Source organism: Numida meleagris, chromosome 26, assembly GCF_002078875.1.
Source record: "Numida meleagris isolate 19003 breed g44 Domestic line chromosome 26, NumMel1.0, whole genome shotgun sequence".
NCBI lineage: Eukaryota > Metazoa > Chordata > Aves > Galliformes > Numididae > Numida > Numida meleagris.
In genome coordinates this window covers 3,615,177-3,630,699 of record NC_034434.1, presented here as the reverse complement: position 1 = coordinate 3,630,699, position 15,523 = coordinate 3,615,177, and the positions used below count along the sequence as shown (strand labels likewise).

Genomic DNA, 15,523 nt, shown 5'->3' with positions numbered 1-15,523 from the left:
GGGAGGCGGGGCGTTCTGCTCAGGCCCCGCCCCTCACCAGACCCTCCCTTCTCTTCGTTCTGACTCCCTACCATTCACGAGACTCGGAAGTTCTCGCGAGAAGTGGGAGCGCCGCGCGCTCGGCGCAGCCGCGGCCGGAGGGATGGCGGCGGGTGCCGCCGTGTGAGGCTGGAGCGGAGCGGCCCGGCCGCGCCTCTCCCCTTCCCTTTCTGTTTCTTGAGGCGATCCCGGCGCTGCGGCTCCGCCGCGGGCCGCCCCTCCCCTCCCCGCGGCATGAAGGCGGTGCCGGGAGGCGCTGAGGGTGAGTGCCGCCTGGCGGGGCGCGGCCGCAGGGGCTGCGCTGTGAGGAGGCGTAGGAAGGCCCCGGCCTCGGGTTGTGAGGGTTTCCCCTCCTCGAGAAGCGGCAGCGGGGCCTGGGCCCGCAGGGAAAGGCGAGGAGGAGCCCGGTGGCACCGTGCTGGGCCTTCTCCGGCAGCTCCAGGCCGGGGCTGCGACGCTGGTGCGGGGCTGGGGCTGTGGTGGAAGGAAATAAAGGCGAATGCTCTCCTGAGGTACCGAGTCGGCTGCAGCCCGCCCAGGGCGTGGCTGAGGGGGATCTGTCCGTGCGCTGGAAGGGGCGAGCGGGAGCCGGGCTGCTGTCATCCTGTCAGGGTACGGAGCAAGAGGGCTGGGAGCGCGGGGTCCAGCTGGCTGTCAGAGCGCGTTGTCGCTGTGCCGGTGACAGCTGCAGGTGCTGGAGCCTCCCTGCCTGAAGCTGCCGTCTACGTGTTGTGTTGGGTCCATGTTCTGGCAGCCCATCGCCTGCAGGGCTCGGACAGGTGGACCCAGAGCGACCTCCCCCCACCCGCGTTTGTGATGGAGCTGAGAGAAGTGTTCAAAAGCGTTTAATAAACGTTTGGTTATTTCTTACGCTTAGATCCTATGGGGGCAACATTAAGTCTGTGAAATCTGCGTACATCGGTAAACAAACCCTTCAGATTTGGCAGGTGAGGGCTTGCAGGGCCCTGTGCTGTGGCAGTTGTGCTGCCATAAATTTGTATTTGCCTTGGAGCAGTAGTACCTGCGACAGAGTTTGTGTTGGTGGTGATGTCTGCTGCTTGTTTGGTTTTGGTTTTTTGCTTTGGACAAATTCAACTGTAGAAAAAACTCTTAGAAAAACGAGGGAAAAAGCACTAAATTACAGTGTTTCTGAAATTCATGTTCCTTGGTGTACGTATTTCCAGAAAAATGAACTCTTTCCCCATGGGACTTTTGTGGTCTGTCCAGCACTTGTGTTTTGCTTGGGTCCTGTATCCCACCTCCTCTTTCATCAGGGAGGTACTTTCCATAACAGTGGAACTTTCTAAAATACACCAAAATGAGTTTGTAGAACCCCACACCACGTAGATAGGAATCTGTGGAGCATGGCAAGCGTTTGTAAAGGCTGAGTAGGTCCTGGGCTGGTAGGGCTGTGCAGCCAGCTCCCGAGGGTGAAGCGAAGCAGAAGGCATCCACTGCTTCATCCGTGGTGTGCATCCTCAGGTTTCACCATTTGTGGGCGAGGTTTTGGGTGATAGAGGGATCTGTGAAGATCTTCAGGGTCCATGCAGAATAGGAGCCCTTATTCAGGCTCTTAGGCCCTTTATGGACCTCTAGGTTTTGATAGCTTGTGATGTATTTTTGACATTTATTTAACCTCAAAGTCCAGGTTGCAGGAATTACGTTTTTTGAAATTACATGTAGCTTAGAGGTGGGAAGTGTTTCTGTTACAACTGGTAAAACTTTTAAATATTGTCATGTTCTGTTTTTCTGCATTTTCCTTGTGGTTTGTCTCGCAGAGGCGGAGAAGCTGAATAAGATGAGTACTCTCTTAGAAAGACTTCACGCAAAGTACAACCAGAACAGACCTTGGACAGAAACCATGAAGCTGGTCCGTCAAGTCATGGTGAGAAGCGCTGGGATCTGAGCGGGAGGGTTCTGGAGTTTGTTTCAGTATTCACTCTGTTGTTGGTCAGATCTTTGCAAAGTGCTTAACGTTTTGTTAAGGCGGCGTGGCTGAGCCGTGCCATTCTCACCCTCAGCAGTGTGCGGGGCAGCGATGTGCACAGCCTGCCTCCCACCCTGCAGCCTCGCTGACGTGGGCATGCTGTGGGTTCAGCTCCAAGAAGAGGCTCGTAGCTGTGATTTCAGCTGGCTGGGGAGAGCCCTGACCATCCTGCCACGTGGTGTCACAGGGTGTTGTATCCCATAAAGCAGTTTGCTTCCTTTTCAGTGACACTCAGAACTCAGTTGTTAGCTCAGTCAGATGTGGCTTTGAAATACTGGCCTTGGTGAAGGTAGAAAGGAGCAGGAGGCAGGGAGGAGCATCATCAAAGGCTGCTGTATATATTGTGGTGTTAAAAGTTAACCTCTCTTTATTTCTCTGGCTCCTCTCGTGCAACTCCTAGCTTACGCTGATTAAGAAGTTGTTACAGTCTGTTCTTTCACTATGAGCAAGTTGCTTTAAAAAAAAATCAATTCAAGACTTGCCTTCGTTACCTGCTTCCAATATGGATACTATTCTGGTACAGGAATCAAAATGAGGATGTAATTTTGGGATGAAACCTAAACTGCCTTTAATTACCTGAATAAACCTCACTTGACTGAACAAAAATTGCAGTAATTTTCGCTCATGGAGTGAAACTTAAAAGACCATTTTTCTTCTTTCTGTCGTAGGAAAAGCGAGTTGTGATGAACTCTGGAGGGCACCAACATCTGGTGAGCTGTTTGGAGACTCTGCAAAAAGCATTAAAAGGTTGGTACATCCTGTGCACGCACTTAGGAAATGCTTAGCAGTGATATACTATAGAAATATTCTACATTAGAGAAACCTGCAAGGTTATTGCTAGCTCAGTTCGCTGTGTTCATGGTGCTCACGTTTACAGATGCATGCTTATTTCTTGGGAGTCATTATCAGTCAAGATTGCCTGTGTTATTTTTATTCTTGTTGCCCATACCTGAATTCCACTTGTGGATGAAAATCCACTCTCTCTCTTTACTTCTGAGAATGCTTTTCTCTATACAGAATGGTTCTGCTTGTTTTTTGAGTATGGAGTAGGAGTAAGTAGGTGAGATTGCTTTTAATGCTGATGTGTCATTCCTGGGAAGATGTTGAATCATTTCACTAAGCCTTGTTTTTTGCTTGCTTTCTCTAGTGTCTTCTCTGCCTGCCATGACAGATCGCTTGGAGTCTATAGCTAGACAAAATGGGTAAGTTTTCTTTATTTTATGGCAGAGGCATTTCCTGTTTATCTGTACACATCGTAATCTCACTGCTGGTTTGACTGTTTTTTGTGTGCATCTCATAGCAATTTTTGTTTTGTTTTGTATGTAAGCCTTGGATCTCACCTTAGTGCAAATGGCACTGAATGTTACATCACTTCAGACATGTTCTATGTGGAAGTCCAGTTAGATCCTACAGGGCTGCTATGTGATGTCAAGGTGGCTCACCATGGAGAAAATCCTGTGGTACGTATTACTGAGAAAGCTGAGAAAAACACCTTTATGCTTTTGGAACTGCAGTTTTGCTTCCCTTTTTCTTGAGCAGAGAAAATGGATTATATTGAACGTTCTGCCAAACCTGACGTTATAGCTTTGCTGCATGTTCTGGTGGAGGGTTAAAGCCCCCATGGAGTAGTCTGTTCCTATGGTTTGATGTTTATTTGTGCAAGGACCATTTTTCTGATGGTCTCTCCTTTTCTTTGAGTAGCATTACAACTGGAAAAATTACTTGAGGAAGTTGTTTCTGAAGGTTTTATTTCTGGGGAAGAATAGGGAAATTAATCTTACAAAACTTAGATCTGTGAATGGAAAATAGCAAAATGTGAAGTGTTGTGGTTAAGGTCTGTAAGAAAATGGCTTTACTTCCTTCCCTCCTCCATAGGTGTAGGAGATTGAATTTGCAGTTTACATTGACATAGCTGCTCTTCTGAAAACAGACTGCTTTTAATATCTCTGTTATAAAATCAGAGGCTTTCAACCTGAGGTGTCACAGTCTTCAAAGTTTATTCCAAATTAGTAGCTTAAGAAGGAATAGCATTGCTTGAATTTGTCCTGAAGGGAGTTGACAAGCAGAACTAGAAACATTGCAGCGTGTAGTTGTGAGCATTTTGTTGCTTCTCATCAAAAGCTGATGCTCACAAGTTTCACTGCCCTGATATTTTACGGCTGCTGTGCTGCACAAAGACTTAAACTGATGCATTTGACATTGATATTGCTGTGTGTTCTTTCCTTTTCAGAGCTGTCCAGAATTGGTGCAACATCTGAGGTGAGCAACAAGAGCTGTTGCATATTCTGATTTTGATCTGATGCTGTTTTGTGCTTGGAAACACAAAGCAATTCGTAACTATTCCTTCCCCACAAAGTCTCTCCCCTTCTCCAGGAGATCTTCTGGCTTTGGTTCAGGTGTTTCTGATCCTGCCTGCTGTGCATGATATCTTGGAAGCCCCAGCACAGCATTCATCAGAATCATTAAAGCTGGATCATTTTATGAATGCATCATTTAGCTTTCATCTAGCAAAAATCTACTCTGAAGTGATTTAGTATTTGGATTAATGTAATTTCTAGAAACAAAGTCTTAGCTGCAACAGATTTGAATATGTATTACTTTTTGTCCCATTTACTTTCAGAGAGAAAAATTTTGATGAATTTTCTAAGCATCTAAGGGGGCTTGTGAACCTGTATAAGTTGCCAGGAGACAAGTAAGTCCAGAATATGCATTGTATTTATTTACATCCACGTGTATAAAAGTGAACAAGCCTTCAAGCTTGTAGTTCTGTGCTGAACTTCTCATTGTTCCTGCTGTTCCTTGATGGTGCTGACTTCGTCACTGGGTCTTGCATGGGACGCAGTGGATGACGAGGATTTAACCCACAGTGTGAATGCAAATTGAAAAGTTAAAATTTCAGAATGCTTTATCTATGGAATGCACTGGAGCTTGTCAGCCAGCAGTTCTGGGAGTTCCATTTTTTTGTACGGTTCCTTTTAGTTTTTCTTAAGGTTTCTCTTTTTCTTATTCCATTCCCAGCAAACTCAAAACTAAAATGTACTTGGCTCTTCAGTCCTTGGAGCTGGATCTCTCAAAAATGGCAGGGATGTATTGGTAAGAGCATCTCTATGATTTGCTGATTGTTTTGTGGTGGTGATGGTGGTTTGCTTTTCTTAAAAATTGCTGTATCACACTGACTGATTGTAACCATGCCAGGTACTGTATATCCATGAAGTGTCATACCAGTGCCTGTATATTGTGACACTGTTGCTAAAAAGTACAACGCTGAAGTTTAAGAAAGACTGTGCTAGCAGGAGAGTGATAAAGAGAGACTGAAAAATTGCTCAGAGCTTTCTGGAATTGACTGGTATCCTTTTTAACTACAGAATTCAACTGAAAAAGTTTAGAAGGCCAAAAAAATTATTCATAACTAGACGGATTAGTGATAACGAGTGTTTTACAGTCAGAAATGGAGAAACGTTTCTTCATCTTTTACTGCTGTAGAATCAGGAGATAAACCATCTGTGCTGTAGCAATAAGAAGTGGCTTCCTCTTTGCCTGTAGCTGTGTGAAGTTTAAGATAGGTACCCCTGTGGCTGAGCAGTGTATATATTGAGTTAAAATCTTCAGACTTCCATCAACACATGAACTGTGGCTTCAGATGTGGTTTTGGCCTGTTACAAGCTGGTGATTGCCTCTCTTGCAGGCAAGCCACCAACGCAAACCCACTGGACAAGATTCTTCATGGCAGTGTTGGCTATCTCACCCCGAGGAGTGGAGGTATCTTTAATTAACACGTAAAAAAGAAAGGAAGAGATAATTTTGTTCAGGGTCCCCTTTATTAACATTAGCTCATGATAATAAGAGAAATACTAATCAAAGAGGGACAAGGTGGTTGAATATTTCTAAGTCCCACACGATCCAGAAAGCTGTTTTTCCTTTACAAAGCCATGCACAGTAATACTGTGGCAGTTGGCCGTGTCCAGGTCTTTGACAGCTCTTTCATGGTGCTCTAGAAGCTCTGTGCAGCATGTGCTGAGTTACAATGCCTGTGTTATGTGGTTACAGGGGTTAATAATGATTGGGTTAAGTTACATCATCCAGATGCTTGTTCATAAGCCTTTCTCCTTCAGGTCTCCTTATGAATCTCAAGTATTATGTCTCGCCCTACGATCTATTTGAAGATGGCACTGGAGCCCCCATTATTTTGCATGAGAACAACGGTAGGTCACTTACAGAAGCCACTGCAGAATACTCTGCTACGTGGAGAAAGTAATGTTTTTCCACTTGGGATAATTCGTAAAGCTTGCTTTGCTTTTTCCATCAGCTTACTTTGTTCTTTGTTTCTCGCCTTGTCTTGCAGTTCCTCGATCTTTGGGCATGAATGTGTCTGTCACAGTTGAGGGAACCATGGGGATGTACAAACTTCCCATTGCACCACTGATTATGGGTTCTCATCCAGTGGACAGCAAAGGGTAAGCAAGGGGCCTGTCAGCCAGGCCTTTCTCAGTGGGTTTGGGGAGGTGACTGAACGATATTGTAGCATTATATGAAGCTGAGAAATGCGTGTTTCAGGCACGTGAGGTACTTTTGAGGTGTGTCTTTTTAAGAAAGTATAACAATCTGCTTGCATTTGAGAAAACAGTAGATGGTATGCCTGGCTCTCATAACGGGAGCCAGAGTCATGCCCTGTGTCTAATAAGATCTTGCATTAACTCAATATTCCAGAACTCCATCTTTCTCGTCAATCACCAGTGCCAACAGCGTGGACTTACCAGCTTGCTTCTTCTTGAAATTCCCACGTCCCATTCCAGTGTCTCGAGCTTTCTTTCAGAAACTTCAGGGCTGCACAGGTGAGTTGCAGATCTGTGAGACAGATGCTCCCTAGATTTTTATTAATAAACTGCTGCTATTATTTAAAGTGTGCCATAAAAGTTACTTAAGGTTTTGAGCTCTGTAAGAACCCGCTAAGCTTCCTTTCCTAGACAGCAGCTCCTCTGGCCCACCACCTCTTTACAGCTCCCAGGTGCTATCATTCTTTGCCATTTTTCTTCCAGGTATTCCACTGTTTGACACAGCGCCGACGTTTGTACCCTTGTATGAGTTGATTACACAGTTTGAATTATCTAAGGAGGCCGATCCCGTACCTTTAAACCACAATATGCGCTTCTATGCAGTAAGTACGTTGTTACAATCTGGGCGTTGTGCTTGTAGTTGAACCGGTGGGGGGGGTTCATTTGTTTCAGGCATCCTTCAAGCAGGATAAAGGAAACTTTAGCCAGACTGTGCTATCTGATCATTAGAATTCTGATGCATTTTCAGCCAGAAAAGTGGCTTGGCATCACTTGAGTCTGGAGTCTGCACTTTCCTTCCTAGCTGTCTGTTATTGCCTTGCACCCAGCTCTAGCTGGAATAAAGCACAAATTGTTTATCAGGCTCTTCCAGGACAGCAGCACTGTTACTTTCTGAACAAGGATGCTCCTCTCCCAGACGGAAGAAGCCTTCAGGGAACACTGATTAGCAAAATCGCCTTCCAGCACCCGGGACGGGTTCCTCTTATCCTCAATTTGATCAGGCACCAAGTGGCATACAACACACTGATTGGCAGCTGTGTCAAGCGAACAGTTTTAAAAGAAGGTGGGTACTGCAACAAGTGGGATGTAGTATGCAAATAATAAAGAGCCCTAGGTTTTTCCTCTTGTTTTTTTTTCCCCTTTTTTCCCCTTTTTTGTCAAAGCGTATTGAGCTGGTACCTCTGGTTCATCTCCTGTGTTCTCTAATTTAGTGGTTCCTATGTCTTTCAGATTCTCCTGGGATCCTGCAGTTTGAAGTTTGTCCTCTCTCTGACTCCTGTTTTAGTGTATCCTTTCAGCATCCTGTGAATGACTCCCTGGTGTGTGGTAAGAGCATAATGTATTTAAGGGAAGGATGTCAGCATTTTCTTCCACTGTAACCAGAATTTTGATTTCTTCTAAATGCCTTCTCTCTTTCAGTGGTAATGGATGTGCAAGACTCCACTCACGTGAACTGTAAGCTATACAAAGGGCTATCCGATGCTCTGATCTGTACAGATGATTTCATTGCCAAAGTTGTTCAGAGGTAAGCTGGATATTTTTGTTCCATCATTTGGTGTCACTTTTAGTGTTGTTTGTAAGCCAGTATGCAGTAACTAGCAAGTACAGTTATACGTAAATGCTCTTGGTAGCACTGTACCCAGTTTCTCATGCTGCAGAAAACTCAACTTTGAGGGGCAGAACTGCCAATGCAGTAACAGACTCCAAAAGTAACCTAGAAGCAGCTCAAATCAGTGGTTGGGTAGCTAAAAATGAATAGTTTTTCAGGAATCTTACGAAGTGATCCGGACAAGTGGTTTCTATCCGGAGCATTTTCCAAAGGAGCATGGTTATCTCCATCTCAGAGCTGGGATGAACGAAGGTGCAGGCGGATTGATTGGCACATCTGTGATTACTCAGCAGAGCAACGTCAGAACCAGAGACATGGTTCAGACCTTCTGAGGTGGTCTGGTGCTGTGCCTATGGGAGCAGGCCCTCCGGTTCAATCTCCTTTCTGTTCTGTGGGTTGTGAGAGACAAGAAATGTCATGTTTAAGAACGTATTGTTGAGTACTGTGGCTTTAGTGTGGCATAGCTCTGTTCAGTGCACTCTGAATCTTATGGACAAACCGTGTGTCTGTCTCGTATTTCTCCTAGCAGTTTTTGGAGCCGTTCTGTCTGTGGGTGGGTTTTGCTTGCAGTTGTTTGGAAGAGAGGCAATACAAATGCAAGCAGAGCAGCAGAGCATTTACAGTGGCTGGACCTGCTGCTCTCTTGTGCCCATGAGCCTTACTGCTTGCCTCTTGTGTGATGAAGTCATTAAAACTAGGTCAGCAAATGTTGCTGTAAGGCAGCAAGGTAGATGCTAAACCCTTTGTTTTGTGTCTTGCAGATGTATGTCCATTCCTGTGACCATGAGAGCAATTCGTAGAAAAGCAGAAACGATTCAAGCAGATACACCAGCCTTGTCCCTCATTGCAGAGACAGTAGAAGATATGGTGAAGAAAAACCTTCCCCCAGCCAGCAGCCCAGGGTATGGCATGACCACAGGCAGCAACCCAATGAGTGGTACCACTACCCCAACCAACACTTTTCCTGGGGGGCCCATCACTACGTTGTTTAACATGAGCATGAGCATGAAAGAGAGGCATGACTCAGTGGGCCATGGGGAGGACTTCAGCAAAGTGTCTCAGAACCCAATTCTCACTAGTTTGTTGCAGATCACAGGGAATGTGGGGTCTGCCATTGGCTCAAGTCCTACCCCTCCCCATCACACACCACCACCATTATCCTCACCAGCAGGCAACACCAAGAACCACCCCATGCTCATGAACCTTCTTAAAGAGAATCCTCCTCAGGATTTCTCCACTCTGTATGGGAGCAGCCCTCTCGAAAGGCAGAACTCTTCCTCTGGCTCTCCCAGAATGGAAATGGGCCCTGGGGGGAGTAAGCAAAAGAAAAAAAAATCCCGCATGCCTGCCGACAAGCCCAAGCATCAGACTGAGGATGATTTCCAGAGGGAGCTCTTTTCAATGGATGTTGACTCCCAGAATCCCATTTTTGATGTCAACATGACTGCAGATACCCTGGACACCCCTCATATTACTCCAGCACCCAGCCAATGCAGCACTCCTCCTACTACGTACCCGCAGCCTATACCTCACTCGCAGCCCAGTATTCAGAGAATGGTTCGACTTTCTAGTTCGGACAGCATTGGAGCCGATGTTACCGATATCCTTTCGGATATAGCAGAGGAGGCTTCCAAGCTCCCCGCCACGAATGAGGACTGCCCGCCCATTGGCACTCCCGTAAGAGACTCTTCTAGTTCAGGACATTCCCAAAGTGCCCTCTTTGACCCAGATGTTTTTCAGACGAACAATAGCGAGAACCCGTACACGGATCCAGCAGACCTGATAGCAGATGCTGCTGTGAGCCCCAGCAGTGATTCTTCAAACCATTTTTTTCCAGATGGGGTCGATTTCAATCCTGACTTGCTAAACAGTCAGAGCCAGAGCGGCTTTGCGGAGGAGTACTTTGATGAGAGTAGTCAGAGCGGGGACACGGATGATTTCAAGGGCTATGCATCCCAGGCTCTGAGTACTTTGGGAGTACAAGTGTTGGGGGGCGATGGGGGGGAAAATAAATTTAAGGGGAGCAATCAGTCTGATACGGTAGATTTTAGTATTATTGCGGCTGCAAGCAAAGCACTGGGGTCCTCTGACATCATGGAGCATCACAGCGGAGGTCAGAGCCCCTTACTGAATACAGGGGATTTAGGGAAAGAAAAGTCTCAGAAACGGGTAAAGGAAGGCAATGGTTCTGGAAGTAACATGGCAGGTTCTGGAATAGATGGGAAGCCAGGGAAGCGCAGCCGGACACCTTCCAGTGACGGCAAAAGTAAAGAGAAGCTTCCAAAGCGGAAGAAGCAGGAGACAGACGGGAAGTCTCCGTCCCACAGTTCATCCAACAGACCTTTCACGCCGCCAGCAAGCACTGGTGGGTCCAAATCTCCTGGGAGTTCGGGCAGATCTCAGACTCCTCCCGGTGTAGCTACTCCTCCTATTCCAAAAATCACGATTCAGATCCCAAAAGGAACAGTGACTGTTGGCAAACCGTCTTCTCATGGCCAGTATACAAGTAGCGGCTCTGTCACCTCCTCCAGCAGCAAAAGCCATCATAGCCATTCTTCCTCCTCCTCCTCTTCTTCCTCTTCTTCAACCTCAGGCAAAATTAAAAGCAGCAAATCAGAAGGATCTTCTGGCTCGAAGATGAGCAGCAGCCTCTACTCAAGCCAGGGTGGCTCAAGTTCAGGTCCATCCAAGAGCTCGGCTCAGTCGGTGGGAAAACCTGGCTCCTCCCCCATCACCAAGCACGGCCTCAGCAGCGGTTCTGGAAGTACCAAGATGAAACCTCAAGGAAAGCCATCGTCGCTTATGAACCCTTCCATGAGTAAACCAAACATCTCTCCATCTCATTCTAGACCTTCAGGAGGTTCTGACAAGCTTGCTTCCCCCATGAAACCTGTTCCAGGTACTCCCCCATCATCTAAAGCAAAGTCACCTATCAGTTCAGGTTCTGGAGGCTCTCATATGTCTGGGACCGGGTCAAGCTCGAGTATGAAGTCATCTTCAGGAATGGGATCGTCCGGGTCTATGTCACAGAAGCCACCTCCTTCATCAAATTCTTCCACGGCGTCTTCATCTTCCTTTTCATCCAGCGGGTCTTCCATGTCTTCATCTCAAAACCAGCATGGAAGTTCCAAAGGCAAGTCTCCTAGCAGAAATAAGAAGCCATCTCTGACGGCAGTCATAGACAAACTGAAACACGGGGTTGTCACTAGCGGGCCTGGTGGGGATGACCCAATGGATGGACAGATGGGGCCAAGTTCCAATTCCTCAAGCCATACTATGTCCTCCAAACACAATATGTCTGGGGGTGAGTTCCAGGGCAAACGAGAGAAGAGCGACAAAGAGAAATCTAAAGTCTCTGTTTCTGGAGGATCCGTTGACTCTTCCAAGAAGACTTCAGATTCCAAAAATGTTGGAAGCACTGGAGTGGCCAAAATTATCATCAGCAAGCATGACGGTGGTTCCCCTAGTATTAAAGCCAAAGTAACTTTGCAGAAACCTGGGGAAGGAGGTGGGGATAGCTTAAGACCTCAGATGGCTTCTTCCAAAAGCTACGGATCCCCTTTAATCAGTGGATCTACTCCAAAACACGAACGCTGCTCTCCCAGCCACAGTAAGTCACCAGCATACACTCCCCAGAACATAGACAGCGAGAGCGAGTCGGGCTCTTCCATAGCTGAGAAATCCTATCAGAACAGCCCCAGCTCTGACGATGGCATTAGGCCGTTGCCTGAATACAGCTCAGAAAAACATAAGAAGCACAAAAAAGAGAAGAAAAAAGTGAAAGACAAAGACCGGGACAGGGATCGGGATCGGGATAAAGACAGAGACAAGAAGAAATCTCACAGCATCAAACCAGAGAGCTGGTCTAAATCCCCCATTTCGGCTGACCAGTCTCTCTCCATGGCGAGCAGCGCTATCCTGTCGGCAGAGCGGCCGTCCCGGGCGAGCCCCGAGTTTCTCATTGGGGAAGAAGATGATGATCTCATGGATGTGGCTCTAATTGGCAATTAATTTTCTCAGTATGTTTGGAAGATGAGCTGTACGCAGGACCTGCAGGTTCTGGGGACGGAAAGAAAGGAACCACTCGCTGCAAGCCTGCCACAGTCATCTTTGTGAGGTGTGTTTTGAGAGGAAAAGAAGTATTTCCAAGGATCTCCAAAGACTACACAGAATATGTGTGAGTGCCAGCAGCTCGTTCTGCGAGCCAGGTTCCTGACTGTGGCCTTCATCCTATGGACGCTTACACTCATTCTTAATTTATAAGTATTAATGGGCCCATTAGACTTAATGGGTATGAAGCTAAGTATGTGTGTAAGTGTGGGAGCAGACCTCAAAGTGGGGCAACAGAAGCAGGCTGCTCTGGGAGGGTCTGAGTTCCTCTGCCCCTCTTCCCATTCAGACAAAGTTGCTTTTGCTTTTAGGAAGTTTTAAGCTAATTCTTTTGGGGTACGTTTTAGGGTTGGGTTTTATTCCTTTTAACAAGGGTGGTTGGAGGAAAATGAAGAAGTGCTTTTTAATTATTTTTCTGGCATTTCTTCGTTCAGTGCCTGATTCCGGGCGGTGCTGAGGAACTTCATCTTCCTCTGGTGTGTGCTGCAGCATCAGGTGCTGTGCTCAGATGGACATCAGCATTTTTATTCCAGGTCAACGTGATGAAGGATTGCTGTCTGATTTGTTACTTCCCTTTCGTGTTGGTTATTTATTTATGTCCATATCCGAATGCACTGCGCTGCTTGTTTTCGTGCAGTTCTTGTTTTAATGGTGTGACGCAGAGTCCAGAGGGACGCGGGAATTTGGACAGAGCCTGTGGATTTGCAAAGCTCTGCACAGTGCAGCTTCCATAGCTTTGGTGAAGTTGGTGCAATTCTGGCGTGCGTTGGAGCAAATCTAAATGTGTGAGGGGCTCCATTGTCTTCATCAGAGTTTTACTTCCTTGTAAAGCGAGCAAACAGAACCTCCCCAGAACCCACTGAGCTGTACTGGTAAAGAGAGAGATGCGAGCCGCACACACGTCAGCCCTGCAGGCTGTTCAGAGCTGTGCTTGCTTTATCCACACCAAATGCTTCCCTCCACGTGGATGGAACAGCCCGTGTGCGTTCATGGTTAACGAAGGGCCTTGTCTCAATCTCTTTCTCATGCTGAAGTGCTTAAGGTTTTGTTTTTTTTTTTTCTCTCCACTTGCAGCACGGTTCTCAAATAGTAACTCTGGTAATGCACACATGTGTTCCCTTTTCTCTCTGGGAGGTGTTAGCCCAGCAGTGTGAGTCAGTCCTGGCCTCGTGGTAGCACTCACACTGCTGGGAAACCAGACCCTAGCTGGTTCACCTGGATAGCAGTTGCAGCAGAAGCAGTGATTTCCTTAAATGATGGATTTTCCCCTTCTGGCTGGAATTCAGAGCATGACTCAGGCATCCTCTGTAGTCTTACCTTGTGGTCCCTGAAAGGAGAAGAGACGCAGGAGAGGGTTTTATTTTTAAAAGCAGTTAAATCTAATATGCTGAAGAAGAAACCAAGTGTTATGTCAACGCATCTTTTGAATTCTGCACTGGGCAGAATCCTGCTCCCGTTGGATTTTGCCAGTGACTCCTGGAGGCCAGGATTTCACCCGTGGGAATGAGGTTACGCTTCGCATTTGGGGCTGTGGCCCGAAGGCACCTCAAGGCTTTACATTTCTCACAAACCACAGAGGTTTGCAGTTCTGCTTGCAGTGATGTTCCAGGCAAGCAGTTTCTTTTCTGGCTCATTCGAAGCCGTAGCGAGGCAGGTGCCCTGCAGTAGGGTGGCAGTTATTCAGTTCATTGGAGGGGTTTTCCACCTGTTCCTCCTGCCTTCAGCTTAACTCCCAGGTTCCTGTAGGATGCAGGAGCCAAGAATTTCTCCAGTTTCTCCCCAGACTGGAGAGCTCTCCCTTCTTGTATTCTCCAGCTGTAGCTCCCCCCTCCCCTGTGCTCCCATCTTCCCGTGCTGAGATAACTACAACAACAACAAAAAAGCAATTAAACATGGAGCCAATGACGTTATCTTATGCAGCATCAGAGTCGTGTGACTGAGGGGTGTCTCTGAAGAGGATGTAAGGAATTCAGCACCGGGTGCCTTCCTCTTGAGACCCTGCTGCAGCGGCTGCGTCTGGAGGCGATGCCTGCCCAGCTCGGCGGGCTCACAGCTCTTTGCATCCCGCCCCTCGCTCTTTGAGTCACTTTGTTTTCTACAAAAAAAAAAGCCCTCAGATCCCTTCAGGGCTGCGTGGAGGCAGAGGAAGCGCTCTTAAAATCCGAATCAGGGCCGGGGGGTTTTGCAGGATGGTTTGCTGGACTTATTGATTGGAATCACGTTTTACCGACGTGCAGAAGTTGAAACAGCGTTCGGCGCCATCCCTTGCGCAGCAGCGCGTCCGAAACGAACGAGCTGGACACGTTTCCTTCTCCATTTGCCCAAGACCAAAGTTCAACGTTCGAAATTCAACGTCTCCTGCGCGAGGTGGGGGCTGTGACACCCGCACAGACGCAGGGAACAATGCCAACAATGCCCCCACCCTCGGCCTCTGCTGCACGAAGCGTGACCCCGAGCTGTGGGCGAGGGAGGGGGCGAGCAGCGGGACCCCCAGCGCCGTGCCCCCCACTGAGGGAGGGGCGCTGGGGGGAGGCGAGGGCGCCGTCACTGCTACACGGACAGCAAAGTGATGTGTAAATGCTCGGTCTCTTACAAATGTTTTATTTTTTATCTATTTTTGCTTATTCTCGACGATACTTTGCATCTTTCAGTATTGGAAAGATCAGCGTGGACACAGAATAAAAGCCAAACCTTTTAATCTCAAGGGGAGGAGCGTACACTGAGATTAAAAGAAAATGGTTCTTTTCTAAGTGGTCGTTCTGTGAATCCGCGTCTGGGGGGGGGGGGGTGTTAATTTAGTTGTTAATCGTTCACGCTCCGACTCGGCCCCGGGCGGGGGCGCTGTCCGCAGGAGGAGCTTCTCGCCATGCTCGATTTTCCCGCGCAGATGACGTCACTGTGACGGCGCGTCAGCTCGGCGCGCCATTGGCCGCCTCCCGCGCCCTGCCCGCTCCTCCCGGAAGGGAACCGCGGGGCGGGGGGCTCTCCCCCAGGGACCCCCCTCGGTTGCAGCCCCCCTCGGTGCGGCGGGACGCGTCGAGGCCGCACCACTCCCCCGGGGGTATCTGTGTGTGAGGGGGGGCACCCCGCGGCCCCCAGTACCGGGAAGGGGTGGGGATCCCCAAAGCCCCCCCCCCGGCGACACCTGGGCACGATGGGCGCGGCGGCGCTCTGCGGGGTAGGTGGGCACCGGGGGGGGGCGAAGAGAACCACGCACTCTCCCCC

General features: G+C 48.0%; 2 protein-coding genes across 2 annotated transcripts in view; both read left to right on the top strand.

Annotated features, from left to right (window-relative positions):
* Positions 84-15,037, top strand: MED1 (mediator complex subunit 1). Its single transcript, XM_021378123.1, has 17 exons — positions 84-301; positions 1,818-1,924; positions 2,695-2,773; positions 3,174-3,228; positions 3,354-3,486; positions 4,257-4,285; positions 4,647-4,718; positions 5,045-5,119; positions 5,712-5,785; positions 6,139-6,228; positions 6,369-6,480; positions 6,734-6,858; positions 7,063-7,181; positions 7,441-7,642; positions 7,810-7,905; positions 7,999-8,104; positions 8,950-15,037. The coding sequence occupies exons 1-17, from the start codon at positions 274-276 to the stop codon at positions 12,197-12,199; spliced, it is 4,752 nt and encodes a 1,583-aa protein (XP_021233798.1). The 5' UTR covers positions 84-273; the 3' UTR covers positions 12,200-15,037.
* FBXL20 (F-box and leucine rich repeat protein 20) overlaps positions 15,270-15,523 on the top strand; it is a 24,003-nt gene continuing 23,749 nt past the window's right edge. The window contains exon 1 of the mRNA XM_021378191.1: positions 15,270-15,476. Within this exon, the coding sequence (XP_021233866.1) occupies positions 15,453-15,476 (24 nt within the window). The 5' untranslated portion in view covers positions 15,270-15,452. The remainder of the gene's footprint in view (positions 15,477-15,523) is intronic.

Coding starts and splice junctions, on each gene's coding strand:
- MED1 (XM_021378123.1), top strand. CDS start 274: ATGAAGGCGGTGCCGGGAGGCGCTGAGG. Junction 1,925..2,694: donor AGCTGGTCCGTCAAGTCATG/GTGAGAAGCGCT, acceptor TTTCTGTCGTAG/GAAAAGCGAGTTGTGATGAA. Junction 4,286..4,646: donor GAATTGGTGCAACATCTGAG/GTGAGCAACAAG, acceptor ATTTACTTTCAG/AGAGAAAAATTTTGATGAAT.